This window comes from Thamnophis sirtalis, unplaced genomic scaffold (assembly GCF_051295495.1).
Source record: "Thamnophis sirtalis isolate CommonGarterSnake01/CBP01778 unplaced genomic scaffold, rThaSir2_p1.2 scaffold_6, whole genome shotgun sequence".
Taxonomy (NCBI): domain Eukaryota; kingdom Metazoa; phylum Chordata; class Lepidosauria; order Squamata; family Natricidae; genus Thamnophis; species Thamnophis sirtalis.
Genome location: NW_028261386.1, coordinates 22,358,949 through 22,384,517, shown reverse-complemented (window position 1 = coordinate 22,384,517; position 25,569 = coordinate 22,358,949). Strand labels below are relative to the sequence as shown.

At 40.2% G+C, this 25,569-nt stretch overlaps 1 protein-coding gene across 5 annotated transcripts in view; it reads left to right on the top strand.

The window, feature by feature from the left end:
• DNMT3A (DNA methyltransferase 3 alpha) overlaps window positions 1-25,569 on the top strand; it is a 119,530-nt gene that overhangs the window by 74,343 nt on the left and 19,618 nt on the right. For all 5 annotated transcript variants that reach the window (XM_087717391.1, XM_087717392.1, XM_087717390.1 and 2 more), the window contains 3 exons: window positions 20,740-20,952; window positions 22,219-22,377; window positions 25,054-25,161. In XM_087717391.1, the coding sequence (XP_087573517.1) occupies window positions 20,740-20,952; window positions 22,219-22,377; window positions 25,054-25,161 (480 nt within the window). The remainder of the gene's footprint in view (window positions 1-20,739; window positions 20,953-22,218; window positions 22,378-25,053; window positions 25,162-25,569) is intronic.

The following is a 25,569-nucleotide window of genomic DNA, read 5'->3' as shown; positions in this document are numbered from 1 at the left end:
CATTTTTACAGTCAGAAATGCTTCTGTTGGAACAGGCAATCCCAGCCCCTGGTGCCTTTCTAAGAAAGCCAGTGTGTGCCAGGACTACTGGGTCCAAGTCAAGAGATCCCGAGAAGCATCCAGCACATAAATCCCTCCGGAGGTGGAAAATTTGGGAGTTGTTGATGTATGCATATATTATATATGCTGTGTGAAGGAAGGACCCTTGGTGTTTGCAAACCTGCAAAGGATGAGCATTTGCAGCAAGAGAGGCAGGAAAAGGTGGCAATTTGATGAAGGCTTTTTGACGTGGGCAGAGCTACACTATCCCAGCCCTGAACCTTGTGCTTTCTTCTCTGCCTTTCTCCATCCCTGTACTTCCTACTGAACCACTGTGTCTCCCTAGCAACAGGTCCCTGGCTGTTCTATATTTAGCTCTGCCTGGCAGCTTTTTGCCATTGGCACACTGTAAGCAAGCATAAGGCAGGGGATGTACCTTGCCTCCTGAGTCAAGATAAAGAGTAGCTCTCCATGGAAGCCACATCTCTCTGGAGCCACAGAGGCCTCAGTAAGGTGCTTTGCAGGCTCCTGTTTATGTGTGGCCCAATAATCCAGAAGAGATTATTGAGAAAGAGTGAACAATCAATGCCCTTCAGTTAGGAGAAGGTCTGTTCCTCATAAATAAATATAAGTATAATCTTTATTGTCATTGTACTTAAATACAACGAAATTGGTTTTAATAGCCAGGCTCAGTAGCAAAGAGCTATCAGAAGTGCACTGCAGTGCAATATAGTCCTCGACTTACGATCTTAATAATTATGACCATAATGCCCATTATGGTCATAAGGATTATGGTAATATGGATTATGGTCATAAAGTCTGTCACCCACATGACTTACTTGATTTTTTTTTTTTGCAGAGGTCATTGAACAATGCCACAGTTGTAAAGTAAATGCTATAATTTTAAATCAAACCGTTTTTTGTTTTTTTACTGTGGGCCATTTTTGCCAAAAAAACAAAAGTACATTTGTCTTAAATGTGGTCACATGATTACAGGGCTCTACGAGAACTTGTAAATGCAGGCTGGTTGCCAAGTGCCCAACATACAGTCATGTGACTGTGAGGCAGGGGTGGGTTCCGGACGGCACTACTGCTAGCTTGTTTGTGCGCGCGCTTTGCAACATTAATTGCAATTAATGTTGAAAGTGCAATTAAAGTTGTTCTGCGCATGCGCAGAACTGAAAAACAAGAGATTGGGGAACCAGTTTGGGGGCGTGGCAGACCAGGATGGCTGCCGGTTCCAGTTACCCAGGCCGCCAAACCACTACTAGTTCGGCGAAACCGGTCTGAACCAGTAGGAACCCACCACTGCTCTGAGGAGAGTAGTTGTTGGAACTTCGGAACCAGGTCATAAGTAGCTTTGGGGAGGTCCATCATAACTTCGAATATGCTAAGTGACCAGTTGTAAGTTGAGGACTATCTGTAGCAGAGAAGGATCAAACTAATCAACATAGGAAGGGCCATGGATCAAATGTCACTGAGTGATAGGGAAGAGCAACTTTTTTGCATGGGAGAAACCACTTTCTTCAGATAGTATAAAAGAGAAGTAGAAAGGGCGGCAGGTAGTGAATAATATCCTAGTGCCGTGATGGTGAACCTATGGCATGCGCGCCATCGGTGGCATACAGAGCTCTCTCTGATGGCATGCGAGCCATCACCTGAGTTCAGCTCCTCTGCACATGCGTGCGTGCCTCCCACCAGCCAGTTGGTGTTCGGGTCTCTGCTGTGCATGCGCGGGGGCCGTGTGCGCATGCATGGGGTGGGCCATGTGTAAGGGGACTGCACATATGCACAAAGGGCGGGGCACACATGGGGCCAGGTGTGCATTGCATTTTGGGGGGTTCGGGCGCGCACACTTTGGCCACTCTATCCGGAAAAGGTTAGCCATCACTGTCCTAGTCTTTTGTTTCCCAATCTGGTGTCTTCTATGTGGATTTGACTGCAATGGCCTCAACACTACTTAACCGAAAGATTTGAGGAAGAAGATAAAGTTCTTCAGTTTACCTCACACCTCGCATCATACATAAAAGAAGATGAGAACAGTAGTTCAATAGAATTGGAAGCAGAGCACCAGGTTTAAGAAAGCAGGCTAAGGGGGTTGCAATGCCAGCAAGAGCCATACCTAAATATAGCACTTGCAAGTACCATAACGGGCAGCAATAATGTTCCTGGGTTTCTGATAGAAAGAAGCCTTTTGCATCTGCTACTACCTGATCCTTTTAACTGAGGTTACATGAGACTTGCACATAATCTACCATGCATAATCTATTTGTTCCCAGTGTTGGCTCTAATTCAAAGGTTATGCCTGGAAAATTCATATTCCATATGTTAAAAGAAGCCTGAGTTGCAAGTTTGTAAGTATTAGTGGCTGAGGGGCCATTGTCTATGTACGTTAGTGGCTGAGGGGCCAATGTTCCTATGTACATTGAGATAAGATAATAGTGGAAGGGACTATTTAGGATTGCCATAATTATATACTGTATGCCATTTTGGGCAGAACACTGCCAGGCTATTTAAAAAAAAATAGTGTAATCCAATTAATTTTTTCATACAAACTTCTGGCATTACAAAATCAGCATGACAGACATGCTAGTCTTCCACATGAAAGGAGGTGTGGGAGGGAGGAATATTTAAACAAGTAATTGGCCAAGTACAATCAAGAAATATGGTAAACAATTAGTATAGTATGTATTGTTTCTCATACCTAAGATAGCTGTCCATTTATATTTCAACATTACGTAAAATAATGGAGCATTAATGGTTCATAAATAGAAAAGAAACAGGAAGTACTTTCTACTTTCTAAGCAGAAATAAGATTTTATTACTTTGGAAGATTTGCTCCTTTAAGAACATGGATAATAAGAGTTTACTACTTTGGGATACAGTAATTGCTCTTTTAAAAACATGGGATTGAGCACTGTGAATATGTCAAAGTAAAGTTTCTCCAGGAGGATTGCTTATTGTTCCTACTTGGGCATTATAGTAAATTAAGTTCTCTTTGTTAGTTTTTTGTAGCATAATGTTTTATTTGCTTGCACCAATCTGCTGGAGTTTTAAAACCCTGTTGAGGTAGACCATTTTTTGCTTTCTGTGATTTGATTCTGTGTAGGTTGATTAGGACATAATGGAAGGGGCATTAGCATTATCCTAAAAGCATTAGCATAATGCTTTTTAGGAAAAGAAGAAGAGGAAATGAAAATAAATGACCTGTGTCTCCTTTGAAGAAGGATTCTGGGAATAAAGGAGAAGAAAATACTTTTCTTCTTCATGGATTCAGAAGAGATTTTGCTTTCCAAAAATGTTGGGTAATAGCAATAGCAATAGCAGTAGACTTATATACCGCTTCATAGGGCTTTCAGCCCTCTCTAAGCGGTTTACAGAGAGTCAGCATATTGCCCCCAACAATCTGGGTCCTCATTTTACCCACCTCGGAAGGATGGAAGGCTGAGTCAACCCTGAGCCGGTGAGATTTGAACCGCTGAACTGCTGATCTAGCAGTAGCCTGCAGTGCTGCATTTAACCACTGCGCCACCTTGGCTCTAATACTAGAGTTTGTGTTGCCTCAGTGTTCATCTCACTTAGCAGCTATTTTCTTTGTTACTTCTATTATGCCTGAGAAAAGGCACCTTTTCATATTTATCTTTGGAAGAAAAGTTGCTGATCCGATTAAGGCAATGTTGGAAGAAATGTCCTTCTGGGTTCAGCTCCAACTGGGGAGAAAGACACTGGACACATGGAGACTGCTTGGAAATATGGTTTTTAATGGTGGACAGAGGCTCACATGCCTTGAAGATCTTGAACAAAAAGGGAAGAGATGCTGAGAGAGACTTGAGTTTTATACCCTAGCTTGGGCCCTGCCTTGGAGTTTCCTGTTCCTATGTAAGAAATGTATTCTGATTGGTGGTCAGACTCCCAGGGGGTGGGGGGTCTTAGCTAACTTTGTTGGCTGTCTGTCTTTTGGGTCCCAAGCTTGGTTGAGCTGTTGCTGGGTGATGTAATAAAAGGGCTTTGGGATTCCTATTATGGCTCTGCATGAAGTAAGTAGATCTTTGTTATGTAGAATAGACTGGCATAGGCCTTAATGGTCCATTGACAAAGGTTGGGGAGGGAGGGGTGAGTTTCTGCCTCCCTTTTAGAGGGAATATTCTGTCCTTTTAGTATTTCCTAAAATATTTCATTTTTCTAGGAGAGGGGTAGGTGCTAACTTCCCACAGCAGTATAAGAAAAACAGTTCAATTTTGAATTTGTCTGAGTATTGTCTTACATTCATATAAGCTCACTATGTGCTGAGTTTGGCTACCAAAAAACTTGGAAGGATCCTGGAACTAGGTCAGAAGATCAATCATGGCCAGAACAGGACCATTTATTGATATGACACTTGCCTTCTTAAAGGAAGTGCATCTAAAAGTATCCCAACTCTCTGACTTGCTCTGAACTGTAACTGCTGTTGCTCCAGGCCTCGAAAGCTGGATTTTCCCCTTCCAGTGGAATGAGGCTGGCATGTTGTAACTGAATCCCCCTGAAGGGGGAAGAAGCAGAAGATGACATTTCATTCATGCTCCCTTGCAGAGGAAGTAGCCATGGACACAGAGAAATTGAAAATGAAATTTCAGGCTGCCCTGAAACTCTTGTGCATGTATTCCCCTGCCCCTTCTTGCTGATGCTTGTTTTGCAAGTGATAAGCACAAGTATCCCCAAGTGTACACAAACGAATTGACTGTTTGTGCAAGTACTGACCTAGTTAAAAGTATTTGAGAGCACGGGTAGTTTCTTCTCTCCCAGCTAGGCTGATCAGGTGTCGGTATGATGAAGAGAGAATATTTCTTCCCTCCAGTAATGTTCACTTGTAGGAGCCTATACTTGTTCTAAGACCAAATTTCCACATCTGCACTTTGTCTCCAGAGATATTCATGCAGAACTTTGATTTCGATGGTTTGAATTTGTTACCTCTTAAAGCCATTGTACTTCAGAAATCTACTACTTTACATTGTGGGAGGCAGCTTTTTCTCCCTATTTGGTAGCTGCTTTCCCTGTTGCAGAAAGGGTACATACCAGAAATGGGCAGGACCAAGACCACACCTGAGCTGCCTCTCTCTCCCCCCTCTCTTTCTGTCATTCCCCCTTTCCTCTGCCTGGTCTGCTAAGAAAAAGAAATGTTGCTGTAGCCAGAAGTTGAACTAATTGCTTACGGAAGGCATACAGTAAAGCAGAAGTCACCCTCTGAAGATTGGCAAGTGCCATCATTTGCCAATAATTTAGTCTATACGATTGCCAAGACTTTCATAGCCATTAGCTGCTACTGTATGATAATTGAAGGTTGAGTCATGGTAGGTGTAATTTGATGCTTGGACTTAGTAAACGTGCTTTCTAAATAAATAATTTAATAAAATGCTTTAATATATTATTATTATATTTTATCCCCCTTTTTATATATAAACCAACATACCAAATACTACTGCCTCCTTCTTTCCTCACAACTCTGGGATGTGGACTGGATTGAGAAAGAATGACTAGCTCCAATTCACCCAACCAGTTTTCATTTCTAAGGCTTAGAACTCACATATTGTACTATACTCAATATTGCCTTTGTTTGCTTATTGGTTTGTCTTTATAGAATTACACATGCAAATGACAGATCCTAGTTCCCTATCCCCCCACCCCTCAAAAGCCATACAAATCTGTATTGCAACAATATGTGGGCAAATAATAAAGGTGGTGAGAGTAAGCAATGGGAGTAAGAAGAGATGGTAAAATGAAAGTACAGCTCTCTGTAGTTAAGTTCATGGTAGTTGAACCAAAGATTGTACATGACTGTGGGCCTATAGATTGAAAAGAAAGCAAGAGATCTGGGAACGTTGATGGACAGCTCCTAGTGCTACCAATCAAGACAAACTAGTCTCCCCCCCCCCCTTTTGTGTGAAAGGTGGAGATAAACAAAACCAAGAAAACATCGCTCTGTTATAATTGATACTATTTGACCTTCTATAAATGTTCAAAAAAACTATAAACACATCCTCTAAAACACTCAGAATCTCTTGATCAGGGTCTTTGTGTAGCTCAGCCCTATTAAAACCATTTGCACCAATCATTCATGAATTAAGGCTCATAGAATCTAGTACTCTGGAAGCCTAAGACTTTGATAATTGTGCTGCTATAGCACAGCTACTGAGTCAATACTTGTAGACGTTGTTTTGCAAAGGTTTTTTTCAAGTTTCTCTGGAGATAATTGTGATCCTTCTTTGCAGCATTGCTAGCATTTTGGTTATTATATAGTAAATGCTAGGCAGTGTGTCATTGTGCCAAGATTTCAGGCCATTCATTTCAAATAACTTGCCTTTTTTATGTCATAAATGGAGTGATACATAACTGGTATTTAGATTTTATTGTATTTATTGAGCATTATATCTGCTTTTCCCAAAAATATTCAGAACTGCCACCATATATGTTCGTGTGCAGTGCTTATCAAAAGATTAGCACATGTAAGATGACAGGTTTCCTGAAGGTATCTTCTGCTTTACCAAAGATGGTGCTGCTTCGTGCTGGAGGGATTTCTTCCATCTCTGGGGCCTGAGAATAGTTGGGCAGACTTTACGTTTAAAAACGATAAATGCCCTTTTGCTAACCATAGTTGCTGTGCAGGCTTCTTAATGCAGTGTTCCAAAATTCAGTGGCTCCTCTTCCACACTGAACCTCCCCCCCTCCCCCCCCAGGCTCCGTCCCTATTCGGATCAGAGATTGTGCCTGTAGCAGGTTGGGTGGCTGGCGTATACCGTAGCAATTTAATGAGGTGCAAATAAGCGTTATGGTCCAAGATCCTGTTGCCGCCGCTGTGCTATGAGGTGGGAGCCAGAAACTCAAACGGAAAAGTACTTTTAGGCTGAGCTCTTTGGCTTTGAACGGCGCTGGAGAGGCCTTGTACTTTCCACATGCACTTGTACTTGCCATCGGTGTTGGTTGGCATTTCATTCTCAGCGGGAGCGGCCGCGCATCCTTCGTCTTTGCAGCTCCTCCCCGAACGGCGCTCAGCGCCTGGAAACTAAGCGGACTCAGTCCCGTTTTTCCACTGATCCGGAGTGCGAATCAAAGAGTTTGGAAAAGTGGAGCCTAGTCGCTTTGGTGCGACTGTAGCCCAGTGATTGCCCACCCTGGCGCGCAAATGGCTGGGAGGCCTCTTTGCAACTTTAGGAGAAGCCTGCGCCCCGTGCTGGGAAGGGGAGGTGGGGCTGGTTCCGTATATTGTGTTCCTCCCCCCACCCCCGGGGCAGGCAGACCAGCCTTGCAAAGCACTCTTGTCGTCCCCAACCCCCCCCCCCCGCGCCGTCACCTTTCTCTCGCACCCCCCGTTCCATTTTGGCCAACCAGGAGCCCGGCCCGTCGTCACGTGGGCCGGAGTTTCCCAGACAAAGAACATTGGCGGCGAGCCCCCCCCTCTGCGCCCCCTCCTCGCTGAGCCCCCTCGCTTGAGTTCCCTCGACAGGATCGTGGCTGTTGCAGCGCTGGGACATGCAGGCAGGTATGGAAGAGAGCAGGGGGTGCAGGAAAATTGGAAAGGGGGGGTCGTTGCTTCGCTCAGCGCCTATTTATGAATGCATACCCGAGAGGGCTCCAGTACTTGTTCGATTTTTTATTTTTTTCATTTTGCAGTGGGGCTGCATCCCCAGGGGTGGTAGGTCAGAACTTTTCTTTTGAGTTCTGTTTTTGGAAGAGGATGCAGTGGACTTAATGGGAGCATCTTTGGGGGGGGGATCAAGTTCTGAGATGCTAATAAATACTTGAATATATTAGCTGCACTAAGAAACGGAGGGGAGGGGAGAAAAAGTCATTATTTGGCAATGGTCTTTCTCCTTAGTTTTTTTTAGGGAGGCTGCCTGGTCACTTGATAAGATAGCAGGACGCAACTGGCATCAAAAACTTTTGTGGGTGGGAAGAAGGAATCAAAAGAGGTGGGGAAGGCAGTCTCTGCTTGGCTCTGCCCTCTATAAAAAGTTTTTAAAAGCAAGGCAAGAGAAAGTGCAGTGAGATTCATTGTTTCCAGACTCTTCATATATATTTTGGCATGAGAGGAGGGTCAAATCCACCCTTGAGATTAGAAAAAGAGGAATAGATAGTGGGATGAAGCAATCACTTAAGAATGGGGGGCTTCTTAGCTATTGCTTCCTTCCCTTCAAACTGTCAGCCCTCCATTTTAGAGACTTCCCTGTGCTTTAGCACTTTTCTTTTTCCAGACTGGCCAGGCCCCAAAGCCTTGGTTTGCTGCCTTTTTTGGGAGGCAATGAAAGGAGGAAGAGGAAAACAGAAGATTTCTCCTGATAACCTTCTCTCAGCCCCCTTGAATGCCCAGCCAGCATGATAGTAGTTCTGCCAGATTACCTGGAGCCACGCTTACTCCAACCCTTGTTGGAACCAACTATGCATTACGTGAGGAAGTGGACATGGGTGGAGGGAGGCTAAGGTGAAGACCTGCCTGATGAGAAAACAGGCACTGGAATAGACTTGAAGAAAAGCAGAGAGAAGGTACTGGTGGTCTTGCCTTGAAGGAATATTGGAGGCAGGAGAACGGATCCCCCTTCTCCCCACCCAACACAGTAGCTGAGGCAAAATCTTCAGTTTGGTAGATGTTAGTTGTGGGGGGAGGGTTGTGAAGCCAGGCTGCTGCTGTTTCTTATTTCCTACAAGCACTTTAAAAACCTCAGAGGAAAAAGCTGCTCCTTCATGATACGATACAGTAAGGGGCCACTGAGATTGGAAAAGTGTGAGGTTTTGGCTAAAGGAAAACAGTAAAAGCATAACTGCATTTGGGTTTGAATGTGGGCCTGAATTTCCAATGCACATTCTCATCAGAAACCATTTGCACTTGGAAATAAATCTATTCAAGAAAAATAACACCCCCTAATTACAAGAAGCTTAGAATTAAACCCGTATTCAAGAAGCAAAATCATTTGTCATCTTGGCCAGGTCTCGTATAATGCAAATGTGATTAAATGCTTTATCTGATCCTGGAGTAATGGGATATTCCCTCTCCTCCTTCATTAGAAGACACTTTGTACAAGCTTATATGATATAAATTTTGGTCAAGGAGAACCAAAACTCCCTACACCCATCATATTCTCCCCCATTTTGGCCTTCCTGCTGTTTTTAGATTGCAGCCTTGTTCCATTTCCTGTTTCTCAACAGCTCAGGGATTAAGCTCCATTTGCTCCACTTCTTCAAGATTCTTTTGAACAATTTAAACTTCAAAGACCACTTGCTATTCACTTGGGGAGGAAATATATGAAGAACAACATACTAAATTATAGGCACAGGTTAACAAAATAAAGCTGATGTATTCACATAATATGTCATGCCTAAGTAAAGCATAACATAATCCTAGTTCACATAACATGAAAACCCCAAAATTTCAGGGAGTTTCAATCCGTGGTCTGCTATAACCTGTACATGCTTCTGTTTCTCACTACGCAGGACTGTCTGCTCTTGCTAAGTATATAGTAAGGATGGTTCATTAGGTGAATATTTTTGGTGCAGCAGATATTTGAAATTATTTAAATCAAATAATTCTTTATTACATCTGTTAACCAGCCCATGAAATTATTAGGAAGAAAATAGCAACTTCAGAAGGCCTGGCAGGGCGACTTTAAAGAATAAAATAAATTTAATTCATAGAAAAGGACAAACAAATTCCATAATTCAGAAGCTTCCCAATACCATCCGGTATGAATCTTCCACCCTATGTAAACATACATTGGCTTCTTCTTAGACCAGTCAGGGTATTTGGGGTTAGTGACCTTTTAGCAAGAGCATTATGCCAATAAGGAATGCTTACATGATCCGTTAAGTCAGTGGTTGAATAAAACAGTCCAGATGGCTTAAGTGAAACAGCAGTGACTAGGGAAAGCTGTGGAAGAAGCCACCAACAGGCAAAATCTTGCAGCCCTGGCCAGTCTCATGGGAGAATAGGACATGTTGTTGACCTCCCAAATGAGAGTCAGTAATAAAATGTGCAAGAAACCCTTCTGCTTATTTCTTTTAAAACAAAACCTAAAACTTCCTGCAATCCTCGGTTCCTGCTCACATCTTTTTATTATTTCTGTCAAGCAGGGAATTGTTTCTCCAAAGGCACTTTTTAGACCAAAAAATGAGTGCCCAACTCAGAAATAGCTATCTTGTGGCAAGTGAAGTATATGTATCAATGGAAATGGAAGCCTTATTGATTGTTTGCATGGTCCTGCGTTTACACCAAACATGCAAGTACTGGTAATTTAAAAGAAGGAATTTTGAGATTTTCTCATAATATAAACCACCACCCCACTTTTACCATTGCCAAATGGAGTTTTGCAAACTTTTGTTATTTTAAAAAAATGTCTTTTAACCAAAGACAATACCCTTTATCTGTCTCCACATTGATTATTAGTTAATCTGTTGTTTACTGCCTTGCCTAAGGGACAGGTAAACAATGGAGGTATAACTAGTAAGATGTGCCTCTCTTAAATATTTCCATGTCGACCACTTTCTTTCCTTCCTCTTTCCCAGTTCCTTTGGTTTGCAGAGTGAAGCCTCTTCATTAGTGGCTGAGTGTGTTCCTGATATCTACTGATAAACCCTGTTTCACAAACATATACAGTCGGGGCAGTTTAATATCATTGTTTTCAAGGGAAAGGAGGATCCTTGAAGGTGTTGGATTCTCCTTCTCTGAAACTCCCCCAGCTTCTGAGATAACAACAATTCTCAACCATGTATGAAAGTATTAACAGCTACAGTTTCCCCAATTGCCTGGCCTGTAATGGGAACACAGTCATTTTAAAGAGAACAGAGAAAGTTCTGAATCTTTCCTAAATGCTGAAATAAAAGCCCCATTGGCAGGGTCACTTTCTGATATTTAGCAACATCCCCTAGGCTCCTGTATTAAGAGTTTCTATCAATTGCATGGAGAAGGCTGGGCAGTGGCTGTGCTCTAGGCACTGTGTTACTAAGTGAGCCGTTTAGATTTAGCTATAGAGTACTGAAAATCCAGCTTTATAGTTAGCAAACAAGGACTTAAGTGCTTGTATTCTTAAGTGGATTTTACCAGGAGACATTTGTATCCTGCTCCTTTCTCTGAGGTTCTCAAGAGCAGTAGCTTTTTAGCATGATATCATAGCCATTGTTCATGTGAAGTAGAGAATTTTGCTCCGCATCCACTCAAGAAACTTTGTAACTTAGTAAAGATTTAGAGCTGGGTCTTTCTTCCAAACTTCTGGTTTCTACCACATGCTGGCTTTGCAAAACCAAAAGATATAAAGAGTGGTTTTTTTTTTCTTAATGCAGAAATCATTAAGTTAACAAAAACTCCCTTGTGCAAACCCAGAAAGTATTGAAGGCGAGTGATTACGGTAAATTCATATAGTTTGCTTAATCTTTAACCTGGGCTAACAATACATTTGTAGTTTTAGAAATAGTGTCACTGGATGGAAGTATTTGGACAGCCTTGTTCAGGTTTAGAAGCTAAACGGGATACATTTTAGTTAGTACCTGAAAGGGAAAATTCCAGGGCTGAAAGTTACGAAGTTGGAAAAACATTTCCAAAGGAGGCAATGGAAAACTGCTCCATATTGTTAAGAAATTTGGATGATTTGCGTAGTCCCCAGAACCTAGAATGTTTTTAAACCTTGGTTCAATATGTGATAGCTTGTTTTTCATAACATGCTAAAATAATGGTTGGGTTTGACTGAACCATATGCAAAGACCATGAGTTCTAGTCTTGCTATTAGCATGAAGCTGGCTGGGTGATCTTGGCCCAGTCATTTCCTCTCAGCCCTAGGAAGAAGGCAATAGCAAATCTCTTTTCCCCCAAAAAAATATGCAGGGGCTTGTCCAGCCAGTTACCCCCAGTCAAACACTGACTTGAAGGCAAGTACAAACATTTTCAGTGCACAACAGTATTTTAAAAGAAATATTTTCCTCCTATTTTTTAAAATTGTAAAATTACAAAAAGAAAAGTGCAAGATGCAACAGGTAAAAATAATTTAAAAATTAAATAGATGAATACTAAAGTACAAATTAATAAACACAATTAAACAGGGCTTGCATTTTAAAAGAAGCATGATTGCAAACCACACCATTTTTTTCACTTTAAGATTTATGCCCTTTCGTAGGCAACGTACAGGGACTCGCAATTTTATTCTCCTGATGTCAGAAAATTAGGTGAGGGGCCCTTGGTGCTCTCTGAGCTTGGTGGTTTTCTTGCAGATGTTTCATTACCAAAACCAAGTAACATCATTACATACAATGTAAAGACTGCAACAGCCACTACATAGGACAAACAGAAGACCATCAGAATACATTCAGGAACACCAACCAGCAGTTAGACGGCATGATTGAAAGCTCTTTAATTTCACCACACATGGACAGACTTAAGATTAGTTTCAACTAGGAAACTTTGACCATGGTAAACCAAGCCAAGACCACTCCTACCAACACTGACAGGGAAGCCATTAAGAATATAAATTGAGAGCAAACCCCACTCCCTACTTGTACTGATGATGTTGCACTGCACTACAATGTTTGCAAAAAAAAACGAGCTCAGAAAGTACCAAAGGCCCCTCGCTTAATTTTCTGATATCAGGAGAATGAAATTGAGAGTCTCTGTACATTGCCTAAGAAAGAGCATAAATCTCGATCGTTCAATCCTGAGCTATAAATATTCTCTTCTATCAAAAAAATAGGTACTGAACAAGTCTCCCTAGAATTGAATATTAGCACCAATGCATTTATTTTCTGAGTTGCTATCACTAAACAGGAGTAACTAAAGAAGAGTTTCTGTTAAACTTTCTATCAGGTATCTGTTGAGATAGGATGATCCTAAGAACCAAAGAGTTATAAAGGTCAAAACCAGTATTTGAATTTAACCCTACAAATAAGCAGAAGCCATTTGCTTTCAAGCCATGAGAAACTCATAGAATCACAGAACTAATATTAGTGGATGAAGGCTGCATTGACAACACTCTTAATTAGGAGAGGTGAACAGTTAATGGCTCTAAACCTCTCCTAATGACTGCTAATATTACCTGAATTAATATTTTGTAACTTAATGGATTAAATGAACTCATTTTTTTAATTAGTTTAGGATTAGTGTATGGTAGTATATCATGCAGACTCAGAAGATACCACAAGTGTTAAATCTGTTATGTGAATGCAACCAAAATATAGCTAAACTAACTGCTTTCTATTGGACTAACAAACATTTAAAGCTTTCTATTGAACCAATCAGTGGTGGGTTCCTATCTGTTTGGAGTGGTTCGGCCGAACCGGTAGTGGTTTGGCAGCAATCCAGGCCTGGCAGCAATCCAGGCCTGCCACACCCCCGAACCGGTTCTCCGGGCGACGCCATAGGCGACGCCATAGGCGACGCCATCTTCTTTTTCAGCTCTGCACATGTGCAGAACAATTTTAATTGCACAATTTCTTTCGCATTTTTTAACATTTTGCGCATGCACAGATCTATTTATGGGCAACTGCGCAAGCGTGCACTGAACTGGCAGTAATGCCAGCAGCAATCCTCCCCTGGAACCAATGAAGCTTCTTGGATAAGAAGTTCTTCTTCCTCAAGGAAAAAAACAGTTCAATTGCCTTTTGAAAAAAGCACTTTTGAGATTTCTAAGAATTGTTGCAACATTGGGAGGGCGTGCTTCTTCCGATTCTTTCCTTTAAATCTTGTTATTATGCCTGTTCTGTGGAGTGATCTCCTGTCCCCCCCAAAAAAATATATATATATATACCACAGGCTCCTGCTCATCTTGACTTTAGGAAAGCTGTTAATACCAGACTCTTCCCCCAGGCATTCTGGGCTAGTTGTGAGTCGGAGTCTTCTTGTGCTTTTTTTGTTACCTGCTTGGTTCCCACTTTATATATGACATTTACAATATTGTTCATTAAAAGGGGGGTTTTCTTCTTTGATTTGTTTGTTTCTCTGCTGCATGCTGCCCAAAATCACACTTGTTGAGCTGGGCAGCTTTATCAATCTTAAAAGTGAATAAATGCAATGAACTGCTAGTAACAGCAGAACCTTGTAGTTTCAGAATTCAAGAAAATATCTGCTTTTATTAGGGATTTCCCGTTGTGACTTGCTTTAGGTCAGACCGAAACCCTCTTTATTTTTTATACCTTTAATCTCAGGAACATAAATCTTTCTCTGAACTCTTATCCCCCTCCCTTTTTCAAGTAAGCAATGGAAACACATTTACTTTAGAGGAGGCTCAGTTCTCAGAAAGTCAGACACTATGTTTCCCAATACAGCCCAGAAATAGCGCATAATGTACAGTGTGGACTTCCTTGATATCTCCTTCCTGTAGGTCAGCCTTCCCCAGAACCACTTGGGCATGACCTAAAGAGCAGGGGTAGGTTGCTGCCGGCATTACTGCCGGTTCGGTGCATGTGCGCAGTTGCCCATAAATAGGTCTGCACATGGGCAGAACATAAAAAACAAAAACAAAACATGCCGCACCAACCTGGGGAACTGGTTTGGAAGTGTGGCAGGCCTGGGTCGCTGCTGGTTCCAGCAACCCAGGCCAACAAATCACTACCGGTTCAGTCGAACCAGTAGGAACCCACCTCTGTTACAGAGGGGCTCAACGCCCATGATACCTAACTAAGAGACAAACATACAAACAATTAAAACATCACTGTTCTTCAGATATGTCTCATCCTTATTTAGTTTTGTAGTTTCAAATTTGTATGTAAAACAAAAAGAGTTCCTTATGTCAGAAAGCGGGCACATTACTTTGGGGGCTATTCTAATCACTGCGCCACCACAGCTTAACCAACTTCCTTCCCTCAGACTTACTGGGTAACCACCATAGGCCTCAGTTCTTAACACAGTAATGCTAAAATGATGAAATATGTGCTTTATGGCATGATGAGAACACACTTTCACATATACATTGCATGTAACTATGTCAGGGGCCAGATTTTATCATAATGCACATGATGCCATTTTCATTTCCCCACTCCGTATGGATGCCTATGGTTGCTCTATGTATCAATCTTTGTAAAGCTCAGCATTAAAAACTGGCATGGGCAAAACAGAATAAAGGTTGAAATAATTTACCCAGTAAAGAAATTGCAAATCCTGCGTATCTTCCTATCATTCAAGAAGCTCAGAAGAGGCGGGGTGGTGGTTAAGACACACCAGAAAAATAGCCATTTACTTCCCTTCTGATATAAATAGTAAACCACATATGCATCTTTCCAATGCAAAAGTATATAACAGAAATTAAGAAATGCAGCATTCTAAAGTCCTAAAGCTGTGAAGAGAAGAACACTTCTATTCAAAAATATACAAAACACTCTACTACACACTTACGCACTTATGTATTTATATCTATTATATGCTAACCATTCTCCAAGAAACTGCTTCAGAATTCAGGCAGGTTCTGAACCTCTGCTATACAGGTAATCATGTGTAATCTATAGTACTTGTGAGGCTCTGAACACACTCCAAGGTCCTTCCATTTTCCTTTATTGTTATTCTTTTTTGTATTAGTTCAGCTGGAAGAAATATGATAATATTCAGGAGGAATGTTTCCTTAAACCCGTAGTTGGAGAATATTCACAGGGATCTCACCTGAGTATTTGTCATAAATATTCATCATGCAAAAATTAATCAGTGGAATATGTAATACATGTTTTGTTATTTCAAAAAGGTCTGCATCTAAAATAAATGAAGAATCCTAGCATTAGTTGGCATGACATGACTAAACTAATCATGTTTAGTTTAGTCTAAACATGACTAGTTTAGACAAAGTTAGTTTAGTTAGTTTAATTTTAATTTGATTAGGTTTTTTCATAGTTTAGCATGTTGTTACGCTAGTCCACTTGACTGTCTTATGCTTCACTGATTGTTCAAATACAATAGTATTCAGCTGGGAAGTTAAGCAGTAATGTATTTTTCACGGATATAATTTAAACACTAAGCAAGTCTCTGTAAACATTTCATTTTTAAAAACAAGACATTTTTAAAAATGAAATGTTTACAGAGACCTGCTTAGTGTTTAAATTGTTTAGTTCATAAAATTTACACATGACAGGAAATCTTATCCATGACTATATTTCAAGTGGCAAGCTAAAATTTTAGGCCTTCTTTATGCAAATACTTCACAAAGTAACTGAAGTAATAAACGAAAATGTTTTGATGATTACTTTTATTACTGCTAAGGGACATAGTAAACAACATAATACAATGCATAATAGTAATTAGCCAGTATGGATAAAGGCAAAGCAAAGGCAGGCTCACAGATGCTCTGTAAAATAATCTATTCAAAGGAATTAATCAACAGAGCAAGAATAGAAAAAACGATTGGTAAAAAAGTTAGATAATGAAGCAAGAGGTGTTTTACATAACTTAACATCTAAAAGGTATCAAAGAAATGCTAGATATTTTGTGGGGAGAGAAAATTCCTGGTTGAGTGCACCTACAGAAGGCTCATGATCACTCTGGAAATTGCCCTTGATCACTTTGGGAATTGCCCATCTAATCAGTGAAGGGAGTGGGGTGGGGGAGGGAAATGTTTAATGTTGGCCCCAGGCCTGCATTGTGGGTCTTTTATAGTTGTGTTTTTGCAGAGATCTTTCCAATGCAAGATAAGAATGTTTCAGAATTGAAAGTACAAACTGAAAGTTCAAACAGAGCTGAAGAAGCTTCTTGGATAAGAAGCAAAACATCTTCAAAGAAAAACCAGAAAGTCCAGTTGCCTCTTGAAAAAAGCACTTTTGATACAAACAATGACTCTTAGAAATTATGCAATAAATGAAAAAAATAATAATCAGTTTAGAGAAGGAGACATTTTACTTGGATAATAATGATTCTTATGTGTGTCTTTATTTTTACGATGATGCCATTGTCTCAGTTTAAAAGTTTAGACCATTTATGAGTTGTAGTGAGCACCAGCTTGACTTGCTGTTCTGTCGATGTGCATCTGTGCCTAGCAGTGTCTGGGAAAGAAAATGCCTTTAATTTTAACATTTTATTTTGTGTATGGAAAACACGTTAGCCATTTTCATGTGAGTCTTCAGAAATCCAGTTCCGTTATCTCTGGTCATAATTCAAAATGAGATTTATTTTTGGCAATGACTGGCAATCCTATTCAATTTAGAGCAACTCCAGATGGAGAAGATAAGTATTTGTTTTAATCCAAATTCATGCATGTATGTATGTATATAGGTAGGAACTAACTTATTTTTTTGTTACTGCCATCCTTCTTGAGGCCACTGATGCCAAAAAATTGAAAAAAAACATAACCAATAAGCATTTGATGTATTTACATTTGTCAATCCATAGGAAAGTTTCCAATTATCCCTCCTTTGTAATATTTATGACATTTAAGATATGAGAAAACTTTTGGCTCAAGTCTATTCCCATCTTCAGACGCTGCTGTGATAATTTCATTCTTCTCTTTCTTGGAACATATTCATCTCTTAAGAGAAAAGGGGGATAGTCTTAGGGTTAAACCTTCCTAATAGTGCAACTAGAGAGAAGCATGCTCATAATAATACATATTTAGTAAGAGTTTTGTGCTCATTTCTAATGTCTAAATGTGTAGTAGAAGCTACTTCTACCCAGTTATTTTTGTTTGGAATTTGCCTGAGGTATGTAACTCACTACTTGAGGTCAGAGGTTGCCCAACTTGGATTTGATGTGACACTTTAGCCCTGCATCAAGACATCCTGTGATCTTAAACATTATTTTTTGCAGCCTCCAGAGACTATACAGATTATGCTATCAAATTTAATCAGTGTGTTTGCTGAAAATCATCAGTTTCCTGTTATTTTGAGGCAGGAAATCAAGAAAACTGTAACATAACCATAAAATATGCTTAATTCAGCTTAAATACATTCTGAATGTTATTTTTTTAACCAATTTAATGTATGATATTGTAGCCTGATGCTCCTCTGTGTTTTTCTTGCTTCTGGTTTGTTTTACAGGTATTAATATATTTATTTGGCAAGCTTAAAAAATCCTTATTTGAAATTGGACAAAATGAGTTTTTGTGTATGCTGCCATGAAAGGTCTGGCACAACAGATGGTATAGCAATATTTTACATAAATATAAAAAAGAAAAAAAAAGCCGAATTAGCCAATTCTCTCTACTGTAATTGTAGTTCTGCCAGGTGTGCAACATAACTTAGACTATATTGCAGATATAAATATGTTGCAAAGTATAGACTATATTTCTCCTATGTACTGTGGTGTTTGATCCAACTGAAAATCGCTACGGGCAGTCTCTGTGATCGCCCAAATATTATAATTCTTGACTCATCTATTCCAGAAAATATTGACAGCTCCTACATTCTCAGGGAAACACAAATAAGTTCCTAACAGAGAAAAGGCAATTAACTGACTATGCATTTTATCGTTATGTACAAAGCAGAGTAGTTGAATAAATAGAGCTATTTTCCTACACTGTAAGGCATATTTTTATTTTTTTTTCATAGTAGAATTGCCCTCCCTAATTTTCTTCTGTTTTTAGTGCTTTTACTCTTGTCTGTCTGTCCGTCTTATGCTGCTCTGTTATGGAATATGGGATTGTCCCAATGGGGCAAACTGTCTCCATCCAGGCAGTCATAGATTCAAGTTTTTCATTTCCTACCATAGACAGGAAACAAGCAAGCACTCCCTTCTACCACCACAGTCCCCTTACTGTGGGAATACAAACAATTTTATTCTTGTTTTCCTGAAGACAAATGCAAGATGAGTTAGACTTCCCTAAACTGATGCTCTCCAAAGGCATTTGAATGCAGCACTTGTTATCTTTTTAGCCCAGTGTTTTTCGCACTTGGCAACTTTAATATAGATGAACTTCATCTCCCAGAATTCCTCAGCCAGCAATAAAATATAGGCTGGTTTCACACAACATGCTCAACACATTTTCATTGTGTAAAAGCAACTGTTAATTTTTTTTTAAGCTTGCCAAGTATGGCGTAGTAGAAACATGACATATGGAAGATATGTTGTAAATTGTATAGCAATTAAAAATAATATATATTGTAATTCATTATCTAAATCTCTGGTAGTTTATATGATTTACTTCAATTCTGGAGTTCTTGTACAATCATGTGCTAAACAATGTAGTACATGTAAAACAGTGCAATTGTTCAAATCATCTAGATTTGCTTTTTTTTTAAGTGTTCCATAATCTTAGAGGGATTAAGTGAACCTATGTTTCTGTCATAATGCCTCTATTCACACAACATGCATAATCCGAGATTTGAATACTTAATACAGCTAGTCATTGACTTATGACCACAATTGAGCCCAAAATTTCCATTGCTAAGCAAGATACCATATTTTTAGGAGTATAAGATGCATCTTTTTCCCTCAAAAAAGAGGCTGAAAATCTGGGTGCATTTTATACACTGAATACAGCAGTTTCTTTCCTCCTGAAACCCTGCCCCTTCACCAAAATGGCCATGCAGAGCCTGTAGAAGGCTTTCAGAGAGCTTCTGGGGGCTGGGGAAGGCAGAAATGAGTGAAAAATGGGCCATTTTTGTTCGATCTCCCCCCCCCCCTTGTTCCCAGGGGTACTCTATAAGCTTCCTAAAGGCTATGGATGCAATTTTTTGACCTGTTTTCGTGAAAAAGTAGATTTTTTTGCTTGTTTTTTGGAGGGGTACACGTACTCTGAAAACCCCCTAAAAGCTATTCATGCCTTGGGGGGGGGGACAGGCCCGTTTTCGTGAAAAATGGGCTGTTTGGGAGGTTTGCAAAGAGCAAAAACTTTTTTTTTTTTAAATTGCCTCTTCAAAACTTTGGTGCATCTTATATTCCGAAAAATACGAGTAGTTGTTAAATGAATTTTGCCCCATTTCATTAGCTTTCTTGCAGGGGTGGGTTTCTCGCCCCGTTCTAACCAGTTCGGTTGGAACGGGGCCGGCGGCGTCCTCGTACACATGCGTGGCACACGCATGCGTACTAGCGTCTGTGCGATGCTCCAGCTGATCCTGGAGGATCGCGCAGGCGCTGTATGCATCCTGCGCATGCGTGGAAGCGCAGAATTCGTCAAAACCGGGTAAGGAGGGCGGGCGGGTGGGCCCTTCGCCGTTCCCGGAAGTTACTTACTTCCGGGTTCGCCGACCAACCGGTTCGCAGGGACCGCCGCGAACCGGTTGAAACCCACCCCTGCTTTCTTGCCACAATTGTTCAGTGAATCATTGCAGTTATTGCCATAAATTAGTAACACAATTGTGCCCCATTTATTTCACTTGTCAGAATGTCACAACAGATGATCACATGACTCTGGGACATTGCCATCATTATAAATGCATGTCAGTTGCTAAGCAACTGAATTTTGATCACGTGCCCATGGGGATGCTCCCACGATCATGAGTGTGAAAACAGGTCCCAAGTCATTTTTTTTCAGTGCCATTGTAGCAGTCACTAAACGAATGGTTGTAAATCAAGGAATACCTGTAGTTATACCTACATAGAATGCTTTAAGTGTTATAAGCAGCTTAAGATAATGTTTAATGCCAGTCCTTTTGGTTATTTTATTACTGTGTGTTGTGAAGAAGGAGAAAGAAAACAGAAAAATTCATTAACCAAGTTTAGTACATTATGAAAATGCAATTATTAAGAGATCAAGGATTAGAGTAAAACTTTAAAAACTTAACTCGGAAATAAGTTCTTCAAGAACGTTCTCATGACTCTCTACCTTAACTCTGTTCTTTCTGCAGGCTGAAAAGAAAGCTAAGGTAATTGCTGGAATGAATGCTGTGGAAGAAACACCACGGAGCGAGCCCCAGAAGGAGGAGGAGGCTAGCCCACCAGCCTCGCAGCAGCCCACTGACCCCGCTTCTCCCACTGTGGCTACTACCCCAGAGCCTGTGGGGCCTGATGCTGTAGAGAAGAGCATATCAAAGTCACCTGATGATGAGCCAGAATATGAGGTGAATCAGAGACAGAGTTCTGCTCCCCAAAGTTTGTTTTCCCACCATTCTAAACTCCTGGGAAACCTTGTTCTTGGGGCATCCTTAGTTGGAGACAGGAACCCATTTCCTGTCTCCAAACAGCATTTGTGGTTGTATTACTGCTAGTTAGATTAAAGGAAAACAAGGTTACCAAGTGCCACCCATCAAAAGTGCCATGCTACTGGAAGAAACCACCCCGGAGGCAATGATGGGATTCAAACATTTTTTGCTACTGGTGCTGTGGGTGTGTCTTGGTGGGCATGGCAGGAGAAAGATACTGTAAAATCTCCATTCTCTCCCCACTCCAGGGGAAGGTTACTACAAAATCCCCATTCCTGATGAGCTGGGACGTGGGAGGCAGAGAATAGATGGGGGCGGGGCCAGTCAGAGGTGGTATTTACTGGTTCTCCGAACTACTCAAAATTTCCACTACTGATTCTCCAGAACTGGTCAGAACCTGCTGAATACCACCTCTGCCCTGCAGATTCCTTTTTATGTAATGAAGCTGCAGCCAAGTATTAGATGCAGTGAATATGCACTGCAGATATATGGAAGAGCCTGAAGTGACACATGATGATGAAGGGCAAAGAAATGGAAGAGAAGAATGGGCTTAGGAAGAAGTTTGTTTAACATAGGGGTTGTAATGAAGAGCCTACAGGTGGAGAAGACAAAGGGGGAAAAATTGGAACAAATAAAAAGAGGCCAAAGTCTGGATGTAGGGAATAGCTGAAGTTGAATGGGTAAAGAAACATTTAGAGACTAGAGTGCAGACAAGAGCATATCAAAGTCAGAGGGCTAATGAGAAATCCCAGTCTTTTCACTTAGCTATTGATGCTCTCAGAAAATAACTTTTGGCACCGTTAGAAAAAGTGAACAGATGAATCTCTGATTCAGAAAAGTGAAAAATAAATACATAACATAAATACCTGCCCATCTGTTTTTCCTCCTATGTAGTTTTTCAAGGCTCATCTCCTTGCCTTTCCCATTTCCTAACTCACATTCAAGTTTCTGCCAAAGCATTGCTTACTCACCTTGTTTGTATGTGGCTTCTCTATTCTTCAGCATGTTCTCTGTGAATCATGCATATGGGATTAACAACTGTGCTGTACCCTTCATAAAAATCATCCAAAATGAGAGCTTTTAGCAGAAACCCTGGCCCTCATTGACTTGAGTATTTATGTATGATTCTCTTTAGTTTTTCCAATCACTATAACAATTTGCTTATTTTTTTCTTTTCAACTGCAGGATGGCCGGGGGTTTGGGATCGGGGAGCTGGTGTGGGGAAAACTCCGTGGATTCTCCTGGTGGCCAGGCCGCATTGTTTCCTGGTGGATGACTGGCAGGAGCCGGGCTGCTGAAGGTACCCGCTGGGTCATGTGGTTCGGTGATGGGAAGTTTTCTGTGGTAAGTGATTGAGCTCAAGCTGGGTTTTCTGAAAAGGTCCCAAACTAGAAAAAACTGGGGGGTGGGGGTGGGACCTGCTTCTTTGTATGAACAGTCCTTCTTGTGCTCTTTTTTATTATTTTACCTGTTTTATTTCCAATATTTTCAAGAACTGAAAGCAATCCTTGTATAATTACCAAAACATTTTAAAATCCATCTGAAAATAGCATAGCATAGCAGTCATTTTTGTGCTAAAAGGTAGCAGATAAAACTGCCCACTGAAGAAGTTTTTCTTTGGAACGGGAAGGACTTTTTTTCACCGGATATTATAATATCTTGGCGTCACTACACAGTTCCCGCTCCCATTTTTTATGCCTGTTTAGGGGCAGATCTCAGACTCTGGACAATCTCCTATATCTGTGATGCTGCAGATTAAAAACATGGTGCTTCAGAGGTTAAAACCAGTGAGTTAAATTCAGAAGCCTGATCAATTGTTTATTAGAACAGTAGAAAGTACAACCTGTTAATAACTTAAGGAGTCTCTTAGGACTCTCCTTGGTGTGGGACTGCATATAGTTCTAAGGCTTCAATTTGTGTATCTGTGCCATTATCTTTAGTTTACAAGTTGTGCTTCCTGGATTAATACAATGTGGTAAGCCAGAATGAAAGTAGCCACATTCAGCCATTGTTTATTCAGCACTTTGTTCCATAACTGCAAGTATAGGCCAGTTTCTGAGTCCCAAATTAATCAGCAGTATTTTTGTTGTTTCTAAAATTATGGTATGTGTGGTGCCACAATCACAAAACAGTAATATAACATAATACTTTTTCAATATATACTAAGGATTTTCAAGTTTTGCAATACTGCAATCCCCCTAAAATAAAAAAACATCATTTGATTGTGGTTAGAACTGGCAAGAAATAAATACACTACTTCCTTTTAAAAATTACATTTAATGTATGGATCAATTAAAACGATGATAGAATTTATAAAGGAAAATCTTTCCATTGGAAATAAAAAAACAATGAAATTTGAACTGTATTTTAATGGGAAGTAATGATGAGCCTGCTTAACAGCCACTGTCATTTTTCATTCCTCATTTATTTTGTATTGATATTTCTATTTATAGCAGCAATTGTAAGAAACCCTGACTCACACAAATAGGACGCTATTGACTTTTATCAGCACTACCAATAGATGGTTTATCTTTAGCTTGTTTGTTTCCATAAAAAAATCTATTTTAAAATCCTAGAGATTTAAAATAAAGGGTAAATATTTTGAAAGTTGTTAATTTGTATATTTTGGCAGATTATTGATGTGTTATTGCACTGGAAAATATAAATATTTCTGTGAGGCGGAAAAAATAACTAACAAAATGATTGTGGATGTGTAAAAAAGAAATGTGTTTCTCTTTTACAAAACAAAAATGTCATGCTCTCTTGTTTTGCTGAATTACTGGATCAGCCACGGTTTGGCAGAAAGAAAACCTAGAACTTACTTTGTTATTCTGGGTCTCAATCAAAACAAAGCCTTCAGAGACCATGAAGTAACTTGACCATGAGGCCATGTAAGCCACTACACTTATTCCTATCCTCCTCTTAGCAACTGCTGGAGTGGGTAATCCCACCAGTCCTCTCAAACATGCCTTCCCTTTCTTCCCTTCTCTGCTTCTCCACTGCCCTGTTATGGGATATCCCAATCAAGTCCCAATTGACTTCCCAATCTTCTCAAACTCCTGAATTAAAAATTAGTATCAGGCTAGTGAAAACCATTGTGTAAATGTTGAATAAATATCTCCCTGGCCAGGAAGAGAAGGGTCAAATTTCCATAGAGTTGAAAAAAGTGTGGGAAATAATCTGTATTGGAAAAGATAAAGTATAACTCTATTTTGATCTGGGAATCTAGCAACTGCAAATCAATGAAATTTTTAAAAGGTTCCAACAGAAAATATAAAGTAAATATAAAAGTTATGGCCAATCACAGGATCGGACAAACTTCAAACTAATTTTAAGAGTTCGACAACACAGATTCCCTGAAGACAGAAAATCAATACTCCTATGTGAAGAAAATATAGTTACAGTACCTAAACAAAGATTAAATTTAGCACAGTTCCAATCAAAGATTTAAAGAGAAACAGAGCATTGAATCAGATTTTTCTCCTTCTGATTTAATGTATTTCAACTTTTTAAAGTTTAAATCTGTGCCGAAGGAGAATGGCCCCAACTTTCTCTTGATCTCTTCCTCCACTGTCTTCTTTCTCTTCCCCAAGAGAACTTCCTGCAGTCTCCCAAAAGCTGCTTCTTCCTAAAGAGGGAGGCATTGGGGTAAATCTAAACTTTTCCTTACACATGTGGGAGAAATATTTATTTGGTGTATCTGACAGTGTGACAGGCAGGGAAAAAGACTGCAGTATTGAGAATGCTATGCATGCACGACGGGTTCAGGATGGATGAAATAATTGCATTAAATATATGCAGTACACATTTCGTGATACCCATCCTGCTCCTTAAATCCAAAACATTTTTTTGGGGGGGAAAACCTCTCAAAAAGGAAACTAAAGTGGTGTGCAATCTTCCATTCTGTTTCCCACTTCACAGCCTTCTGTGAGGCTGTAGAGGGATCAGCCTTAGGGACCCGTGCTATTCATAGGGAAGAAAGAACTTGGTATTATTTCCTTGATCTCTTTGTTCTGGCAGGTCTGTGTGGAGAAACTGCTTCCACTCAGCTCCTTTTCTAGCGCCTTTCACCAGGCCACATATAACAAGCAGCCCATGTATCGAAAGGCCATCTATGAAGTACTGCAGGTAAGCGCAACCTTTGTCTACCTCTGGGACTTGTTTCCCTGTAGTCTTTCCCCTGTGGTGACTAACTTTTATAGCGGAATAAGGATATCATGAGATGGATTGCTCATAGATGGAAAGAATTAATCGTCAGAATCATCTCTGTCCCATCTCAGATTGGTTATCCCAGAGAATGAAAAAGGACTATCCTTTCATTAGGAATTCCTCATTGCATCCTTATGCAATGTGTGCCATTCAATAATTTGAGATAGTTCATGGAAGCAAGCAAAGCTGTGCGTTAAAAGAGAAGGTAATAAAAATGAGAAGAAGAGAAAGGAGGGAAAACTCATCAATGCTTTTTGGGCTACGTGAGCACTCTGGCTTTTGAGAAAATAGCTTCCTATGTAGATAAAATTCTGTTTTCCCTCCTTT